Source organism: Patella vulgata, chromosome 1, assembly GCF_932274485.2.
Source record: "Patella vulgata chromosome 1, xgPatVulg1.2, whole genome shotgun sequence".
NCBI lineage: Eukaryota > Metazoa > Mollusca > Gastropoda > Patellidae > Patella > Patella vulgata.
The window spans coordinates 18,437,914-18,448,146 of record NC_065879.2 but is presented as its reverse complement, the minus strand read 5'-3'; the positions used below and the strand labels follow the sequence as shown (position 1 = coordinate 18,448,146).

Here is a 10,233-nt window from a genome sequence, read left to right as displayed (position 1 = left end):
TAATCGATTTACTGGCCTCGGTTGACTGATCATATCAAATAATTATTAAGTGATTCGTCGTCTGAAATTCACGTTGAAAAAATTAGCTAATTATGTCTACTCTTTTCTGGAACACTTCGTGTCACTTCAGATGCTCACTGTTAATAAATTTAATGGCTTCACATAGTTAACAAAATCAATATCTTCATACAGTTAATTTGTAATGGTCTCGTGCAGTAACATTTAATGGCTTTCTAGAACACTCCATGTCACTTTAAATTTAATGAATTTTATGGCTTCAAATAGTTAACAAAATTAATTGCTTCACGCATTTGAAGTTCCAGTTTAAAAATATATTGGCTTCACAAAATTAACAAAACTTAATGGTTCGCATATTTAACAAAGGCCAGTTGACATATTTAATGGATTCAGAAAATTAATGGCGTCTTACAGTTAACAAATTTAATGGTTCGCACAATTAAAAACGGCTAGTTGACAAAAAATAATGACTTCACAAAGTTAAAAAAAATTAATGGCGTAACACAGTTAATAAATTAATGATTCGCACATTTTAAAACGGCTAGTTGACATAAGTAATGGTTTCACAAATTTAATGGCATCGCACAGTTAACAATTTAATAGTTCGCGCATTTAAAAACGGCTAGTTGACTTAATTAATGGCTCCACAAAATTAATGGCGTCACACAATTAATAATTTAATGGCTCACACATTTAAAAACGGCTAGTAAACTTAATTAATGGCTTCATTCAATTAACAAATCCAGTGAACAAATGGGATTTAACGTGCGACATTTCATCACCAACCGGGTTAATGAAGACGGACATGTGTCATGCATTGTATTATCCGGAATATATTGCCCGCCTACTGTCAAGGTTTTGTTTTTTACTATCTCAACGATTACATGCGATCCTTGTCAGCCCCAGCCCCACAACGGGTCCTGTACCTTTAACATATCAAACCCACGGCGGCGATCCCAGGGAACTTTATCGCCCAGCAGGGGATCGAACCCCGATATGCTGACTAGTGAACAGGCGCCTGACTCGCTGAGAAAAGATGAGATGTAGCAGTAATCTTGATTTTAACATCAAATATTCCGTGAACGCTTGAAATATATAAAAGCGCACTAAAAGCTCAGCTAAATACGGTGTGCTCTTATGTAACGTGTGTGCGGACCTTGGCCCTACGGCCTACTCTTGGTTCAAGTTCCAACTGTCAAGGGTTCTTTTGCGTGCATGCTAACGTGTGTACGGGACCTCGTTTTTTCCCATCCAAATGACTAGCCGCTGTCCGTCGCTAGGCTCTCCGGTGTCATTGGTGTTCGGTTTTGTACCGAAATAAAATGGTGTGTAACGCTTCTGTGCTGACTGGGTTCTAGAATACGTGCCATGCCGTGTGCATTGGGGGCAATTTTGCCTGACAGCGGCTCTATGTCCTCTTATATCGAATTCCAAATGTAAACGGGATATCGGATTTCCGTTTCCATACCATTCGAACGATTAGACACTATCCTTGTCCCCACCCACCCCCTTTTGGCACCACGTTTTTGCCCGGACAGCGACGCTGTTGCCTTCTCTTACATCGACTTCCAAATGTCAGTTTTTGTTACGCTATTGTGTACGTGGGACTTCGGTTTTTCGTTTTCGTCCTATCTGAACGACTAGATACTGTCTTTGTCAGATTCCTATCTTACACAACAGTATCTGTTCCCTGATACCCTTTTATCCAATCGAAAATCAATATTATTTGCAAAAAGAAAAGAGAAGAGTTGTTTTACGTGCACAACAACGTGTACCTGTTTGTACCTGTTTAAATTTTAAACGTGTTTAAAATGTCATCGTGATTCATTACCTGGAATCAATATATACCCGACGACAGCCATTCTTACAGAACAGAAGACAAATAATTAATGTAAAATATCATCTACTTGACGCCCTTAATGTCTGGTTGTCACTAAAACTTGTTGTATTGTATCGATTTCTAATAAACTCTTTGTTATAAATGAACCTTTACTTACCTTTCAGGGAGTGGATGGCCGAATGGTGTGCGCGTTGTGTCATAAGGTCTGTCATTTAGTCAACTGGCGTGGTTTCGATTCCCCGGGTGTACGTGACAAAGTGTACTGTTGCCTGTCCAACATCGTGGGTTTTCTTCGGGTCCTCTGGTTTCCTCCCACTGCTATAGACCCCTACGCGCAAAGCGAATTATTGAAATGAAATGAAACCATGTTAGTCCCGAAATGACCTAGTTTGTGTCAGGACGACGTTAAACCCCATTTCTCTCTCTCTCTTACCCTTCAGATCTGACACATCAGCCATCTTTAGTGATGTTATTTTATTTCTATTTTTATAATTTCATGGTGTATTACTTTATTCAAATGAACAAAAAGTATTTTTAAACTGCCAGGACAAGCCTGGAGTTTGTCACTAAAAAAACATGATTTCATTAATACCGTAGATCGCTTTTTTACTTGAATTAGTGGAGCCGTTGGTTTGGGGTTTTTTTTCAGATCAGAAAAAGAGCAGCATCAATATGAGTAGCGCTTGGAACCCACGTTCAAGCTACAAAAACAATTAAACATATAGAGCTTGTCCCCGTTACTAATGGCAATAACAGTACGGGTCAAACAGTCAAATAAATAGGTGAAAGAAGTATCAGGTTGTCCAGACTTCAACACGGATCAAGCACAGAACACGTTCCTGTGTTTGGTTTAGATTTCAGAAGCCTTGGCGTCTTGGTGGAGTTATCTTTATAAAGGCTTTGTCGCACTGGTGACAATTTATCTCCTAGTTTACAACATGTGCGGGGGAGGGGGGAGGGGGGTTGGGTGGTGGCCAAATGGTTAGCACGCGCGCGCTGTTTCATACAGTCTGTCATTGAGTCTACTGGTGTAGTTTCAATTCCCCGGTTGTATGTGAACAAGGAGTAGGGTCGCCTGTCCAACCTCGTGGGTTTTCTCCGGGTCCTCCGTTTTCCTCCCACTGCTAAAGACCCCTACGCGCAAGCGAATTATTGAATTAAAAATGAACCGTGTTTGTGTTAAACCCCATTTCTCTCTCCCTTTTCTACCTCTCTGAGAGAGAGAGCGCGCGGGAGAGAGAGAGATAGAGAGGGAGAGATTAACGTCCACTCGACACACACTAGGTCATTTCGGGACTAACAAGGTTAAATTTCAATCATTTGCTTGCGGGTAGGGGTCTTTAGCAGTGGGAGAAAACCAACGAGGTTAGACAGGTGACCACACTCTTTGTCACGTACAACCGGGGAATTGAAACCAGACCTTATGATATAACGTATATGTGCTAACCATTCGGCCATCAAACACCCCAGGCGTTAGGTAGAAATGAGTTTGTTTATTCATTTTAAATATATTAATGCATTCTCTCTCTGTCGGCATCAGCTGCGCGGATCTACCGGCCTGCACATTGTATGCTTCTCTTTTTAAGGGGGTGTTTTTGCGCCCCCACTCTCGTTTTCTAGAATATAGATTACTTATATTCTACTTGACTATATTATTCACAAACTGCTTGAGGCCACCTATCTTTTAAATACACGAACGGAATAGTCGCTTGTCAAACGGAATAATCAATGAAGCATCCCCATGCTATTGCATTTGTAATGTCTCGAGTGTTCTGGGTGACCAGTTATATCTCCATAATAACAACTTAAAACATCCATCCTTGAATACATCAAACAAAAACACAGCTATCATTTCATTCTGCGATTGTTGAGCATCATCTCAACTTCAGCATTAATTTTACCAATTCTTCTTGGCATCTAATTCCTCATCATGGTAAGTACTAGTCGTCATTTTTATTTAATAAGTAATGTACAAAGACAAGGAGCCGTGGTAGCTCAGCGAGTAAGACACTGACTCGCTAGTATGTGGATCTCAGCTATCTAGTCGTGGGGATGGGACGAAATACTAGGTCCAGTGTACACACTGACGTACACGTAAAAGAACCCTTGACAGTTAGAAATTGAAATAAGAGTAGGCCATAGCACCGCTGGCCGGACAAAATGTCCCTCATATCACACTGTATGACGCATGTCCGTCCACACTGATCAGCAGTGAATATTCTCTAGGCCGCTACAATCACTGATAAGGATGACATCAATGCGACTTAATGAGTCTCAAATATTAACTTTTTTCCACCAACAAATTAAATTCTAAAACATTTTTTGATGTATTAGAAAAATAAATAAAGACGTTTGACGTATTTGTAGGTAAAATTTATTTCCTATTTAGTGTAAATGGGTATTAAAATGACTAAAAGGCAGCATTCTGCCCGAAGCAGTAACGTCTTATGTAAACCATGCACGCGCCATTCAGCCAATGATTGACGCCGCTTGGTGTGACGGCACGTGTTAAAGGCAGTCATCTTTTACAGAGATATTTCGTAATTAATTCTCTGTCAAACAGATTGATGCCCGTCTTCAGAAGCCCAGTTGGAGCAGTAAAGTATGACGTTAAACCCCATTTCATTTCATTTACAAAGACAAATGAGCTTTTTCGTGGGTATTAGGCGTGGGACTTTCTCGGTCCACCCGGGGATCTCATAGTTAGTGAGCCAATGAAGTCACGTCACGGCATGTCTTTTAAAATAAAACTCCATAACAAACTTAGTCAATAACAGCTTTGGCAATTAATGATATTTTGTGGTTGAATTATTAATTATTGAATCCTATATCGATTATAAACAATACTCAACATCTTTTATTTGGTTCTGCATCAACTGAGTCATTGTCCACAACTTCTAGAGTAATTCCCACTTGAAACAAAATGTATATAAAGTGTCAGGGTCGGTAAATATTTACAAAACAGTTAATGTACTTGACCGATGATTTATTTAAACGCGCAAACAATACATAACATGAAATGAAAAAATAACTAATAATATGCATTAGACTCGTTGCAACGCTTTTACTTTGCAGAAAGCAGATGATTCAACCTGCTGGATCTTCTCCTCGTCGTTAGTATCGTCAGAGATGCTATCTAATTCGTATTCTTCTGCTGCTATCAGCTAATTTTATTAGTTTCTGACTTTTGTTTATCTTGGTGTTCAGCGATCGAACCTTCAAAATGATCCTGCAGTAACCTTGGTTTTATATAGTTTCCAGGCAACTTTATCGTTGGCCTTGTGGAATGCTCAGTTGTTCAATACGGTCTTCTTGTGAATCGACGAGATTACGTTGGTTATCGCTTATTTGTTTCTGGAAAGGATTCAAATGTATCTAACATTTTCAGCTATACGTTGAAAAAAATAGATGTATATACACCAAAATTACACTGGGTTAATTTCGATACACGTTAAATAAGAAGATCATCATCTATTACTTGTGCAGGACTAGGTTATTTGCTACGTGACGTTTGTACAACCAGAAAGTCCCGGATTTGATCCTTGGCGTATTCCAAAACTAGTCTTCCCTTGTCATAAAATGAATACACTAAATACTTTCCGTAAAAATTTGCCCAGACAGCGCCGTTGCCGCTAACACTTATTTCAAAGTCCAGAAGTAAAGGGTTGTTTTACGAGCAAGCCAATATGTACATAAAACCGCTCCGGGATATCAAACAACACAGGTATCGAACACCTGCGATCACGTGACGTTGGATTTGTTTATGCAATTGACATAGTAAAATCGTTTTCCTTTCAGCGTGAATGTATCAATATCCATGTGGGCCAGGCCGGATGTCAGATGGGCAATGCATGTTGGGAGTTGTACTGTTTAGAACATGGTATCCAGCCTGATGGTCAGATGCCATCAGATAAAACTATTGGAGGTGGAGACGATTCCTTCAATACTTTCTTCAGTGAAACAGGAGCTGGTAAACATGTTCCTAGAGCTATCTTTGCAGATCTCGAATCTAGTGTTGTCGGTAAGTTCCTAGTCTTGTCATTCTACAGGCGATCTGAAGAACCAATCATTAAATATGAATTCTAGATGATTGAGCTGCCATTGCCGTGTATAATTAGCAATTTTATATTCGTATAGTTAATCCGATGCAGTGGTTATATAAGTCCGCGTGATGATATTTGGATCTGTGTAGGTCCCGAAATAACCTAGGTCCTGCCGAATGGACATTAACATCCCAAGTGGTGTGGTTTCGATACCAAACTTGAACGTGACATCCTTGTGAGTTTCCTCCGGATCTTCCCACTGCTACAAATCCCTACGCGCACATTCAAATATAAATAAACCATATGTTAGTATCGAATTGATCTACTCTCTCTCTCTCTCTCTCTCTCTCTCTCTCTCTGATGTTGGTGATGTCCCGAAGTGCCGCATATTCAGTCACTGGGTTCATTATTTATAAGTATTACAGATAAAATGCCCCGGGTTGATCAAGAAAAAACAAGCCTACCAGACAAAACACGGGCACTATAAGCCATATTCTATTTCAGATGAGGTACGAACTGGTACATACCGTCAACTGTTCCACCCTGAACAACTCATCACTGGTAAAGAAGATGCCGCCAACAATTACGCTCGAGGACACTACACCGTCGGTAAAGAAGCCATCGACCTGGTTCTGGACAAAATCAGGAAATTGACAGAGCAGTGTACTGGTCTCCAGGGGTTCCTCATCTTTCATAGCTTCGGTGGAGGAACTGGTTCTGGTTTTACATCTCTGCTTTTGGAGCGCTTGAGCTTAGATTATGGCAAAAAATCGAAATTGGAATTCGCCATCTATCCAGCTCCTCAAATATCCACTGCTGTGGTTGAACCTTACAACGCTATCCTCACCACACATACGACACTGGAACATACAGATGTCGCTTTCATGGTGGATAACGAAGCTATTTACGACATCTGCCGACGTAACCTTGACGTTGGTAGACCAACTTACACCAACCTCAACAGAATCATCGCACAGGTTGTAAGTTCTATCACAGCTTCTCTCCGATTTGATGGCGCCCTGAATATTGATTTAACAGAATTCCAGACCAACTTGGTGCCTTATCCTCGGATACATTTCCCACTTGCTACGTATGCACCTGTTATATCTGCTGAGAAGGCATACCATGAACAACTAAGTGTTGCAGAACTCACAAACGCATGTTTCGAACCAGCAAACTCGATGGTCAAATGTGATCCTCGACATGGAAAGTACATGGCTTGTTGTATGTTGTATCGCGGAGACGTTGTACCTAAAGATGTCAATTCTGCCATTGCTACCATTAAAACCAAGAGAACCATCCAGTTTGTGGACTGGTGTCCAACTGGTTTTAAAGTGGGTATCAACTACCAACCACCAACTGTTGTACCAGGAGGTGATTTAGCCAAGGTCCAGAGAGCTGTTTGTATGTTGAGCAACACCACAGCGATTGCTGAAGCCTGGGCTCGTCTAGATCATAAATTTGATCTGATGTATGCTAAGAGAGCTTTCGTTCACTGGTATGTTGGTGAAGGCATGGAGGAAGGTGAATTCTCTGAGGCTAGAGAAGATTTAGCTGCTTTGGAAAAGGATTATGAAGAAGTTGGTGCTGAAGGAGGTGACGATGATGGGGGAGAAGGAGAAAATGAATATTAAGCTAAGAGTCGTTTCGGGTTGTCGAAAGCAGAAGACGAATATTAATTTTTGAAATTTAAATTTTCTTAATATTGAAGTTTTATGAGTTATCCCAAGTTCCATCTTTAAATATCCGACTCCGTTTGAACATTTTAACCAATCTTTCTTGTTTTTATTTTATATTTTTAAGAATCAAAACTAATTTAAAAGTAATAAACGTCAATCATGCTAACAGGGATTTCATAATCGTGTTTGTTAAATTTTTATTTTTTTATAATAGAAGAAAGTACTTTGTTGGACAGTTAGCCTCGACTATACTAGATAGTCCGGGAGCCCAGTGAGGTTTAATCAAAATATTGAGTCCAAAAGGTTTGAGGTCTACAACACATATTTTACCCCTAGATCATTTTGGAAAGGCAAGTCTTAAGTTTTGTAACCTGTGCATATACCTGGGAGCGCTCCCTCTAACCCTCCCAAATTTATTGGGAGTTAAAATTCAATGTCCATCCACAATTTTCTGGCAAACTTTTCATACTTAACACAAAGAAACAGAATTCATGAGTTAAGAGCATAACTCTTAACTCATTGCTTCTATTTTATGTAATGGAAACTGGACATCAAAGTACTACCCGGGAGCCCAGTGAGGTTTAATCAAAATATTGAGTCCAAAAGGTTTGAGATCTACAACACATATTTTACCCCTAGATCATTTTGGAAAGGCAAGTCTCTAGTTTTGTAACCTGTGCATATATCTGGGAGGGCTCCCCCTAACCCTCCCAAATTTATTGGGAGTTAAAATTCAATGTCCATCCACAATTTTCTTGCAAACGTTTCATACTTAACACTAAGAAACAAAATGCATGACTTAAGAGCATAAAATGTTGTGCTAATGCTACTTAAGAACTTAATTAATTGGCACTTATTAGTGACCGTAATTAAAATTTAGAGTCCATAGCTGAAACAAAGCCTAAAAGCTAGCTAACCAAGTCAGGAAACCAAAACTATCACTTAAGAGCGACAAAAGTTGAACAAACCTTGCTTAAGAGTGGTTCAAAGGCGACAAAGGTCAAAGGTCACTAATTAGTGACCGTAATTAAAATTTAGAGTCCATAACTGAAACAAAGCCTAAAAGCTAGCTATCCAAGTCATGAAACCAAAAATATCACTTCAGAGCGACAAAAGTTGAACAAACCTTGCTTAAGAGTGGCTCAAAGGCGACAAAGGTCAAAGGTCACTAATTAGTTACTGTAATTATAATTTAGAGTCCATGATTGAAACAAAGTCTAAAAGCTAGCTAACCAAGTCAGGAAACCAAACATATCACTTAAGAGCGACAAAGGTTGAACAAACCTTGCTTAAGAGTGGTTCAAAGGGCAAGGTAACATTTGGGGTCACAACTCACATAATGACGTTTGAGTGGATTTGATTAAATTGTCTTGTCCCGATTGTTTTTCTTTCTAACACCATTTCTATGAGTTTCACTGCACAAAATGACTACTTAGGAGCATAAAATGCTGTACTAATGTTACTTTAGAGCTAATTAATTAGCACTCATTTGTGACCATAATTAAAATTTAGACTCCATAGCTGAAACAAAGCCTAAGAGCTAGCTAAGCAAGTCAGGAAGCCAAAAACATCACTTAAGAGCGACAAAAGTTGAACAAACTTGGCTTAAAAATGGTGACAGAGGTCATATTTTGGGCCATATTATGACCAATCAACAAGTTAAATTGCTTATATCTGCTTGCCCTAAAGAGACGATGAAAAACTATGCGACGAATTATGCATTCCTTATAGTAAATGAAAAGCAAAAACTGTAAGGTTTTTCCAATTATTCTAAATATTGGGAATGGAAGTATAGAACTGGATAATTCTTTTGTTTTAAAAAACGCAGACAATTAAATAATAAATTAGTCCATATAAAGATATATATGATTCGAAACATTTATGTGTTCTCCTTAACATGGCTATTTACGGGAATAGAGTCGAAATCGGAAGGTTGTTTTCGGTATAATGCTATCAAGACTGGCTTATACTGTTTACTTACTAGATTTTTGTGCTAGATAAGATAAGATAATACATGTATGTTAAATGCACCAAAACGTCCATTTAAGACAACATGCATACATATATATTTAGACATAGTCGTATATATTTAATAATACATATAACATAGAAAACACATACATGTACACACAAGTAATACATTCATACAGACATGCGATACTGTTTTTGGCTGACAATCTTGTTTCATCAATTTTCATTCTATATATTATGGTTTATCGCTCCTAAATATTTCTAATTGTAAATTAGATTTACTGTGGAGTGAGGCACAGATTTCGGAATGTGGTGCTGTTTTGGAGATTTCAACACCAGAGATGCTTCTCAAAGGAGGCATACAATTCCTGCGCCCGACACATGACAAGTAGTTTAGAGCTGTCTATGTGATTAATTACAAAATAATATTTGTATTGTCATCATTGTATTCCATACATTTCTGTTTCCTCATTAACTGTATGCCATGTATCTGTTCGTAACAATATTATATTGTTAACGATTGTAAATATGGATCTGGTACTGTCAAACTTCATGCAGGCTATAGTAACCTGTTATTGTTTCCCATAAAAACTGTGTTCTGTTAAATAAAAACTTGTTCGCAAACTTATTTTTATCTGAAAGCATGATGTGTTTAAGCACCCGCGCAATCCAAATTCAATAT

The 10,233-nt window shown here is 38.7% G+C and overlaps 1 protein-coding gene across 1 annotated transcript; it reads left to right on the top strand.

Moving 5' to 3' along the window:
- The first annotated feature begins 5,662 nt into the window (after nucleotides 1-5,662).
- On the top strand, nucleotides 5,663-7,535 carry LOC130010233 (tubulin alpha-1 chain-like). Its single transcript, XM_050533974.1, has 2 exons — nucleotides 5,663-5,879; nucleotides 6,406-7,535. Exons 1-2 carry the CDS (start codon nucleotides 5,699-5,701, stop codon nucleotides 7,533-7,535), a joined length of 1,311 nt encoding a protein of 436 aa, XP_050389931.1. The 5' UTR covers nucleotides 5,663-5,698.
- Nucleotides 7,536-10,233: the final 2,698 nt, after the last annotated feature.

Coding starts and splice junctions, on each gene's coding strand:
- LOC130010233 (XM_050533974.1), top strand. CDS start 5,699: ATGGGCAATGCATGTTGGGAGTTGTACTGTTTAGAACATGGTATCCAG. Junction 5,880..6,405: donor TCTCGAATCTAGTGTTGTCG/GTAAGTTCCTAG, acceptor ATTCTATTTCAG/ATGAGGTACGAACTGGTACA.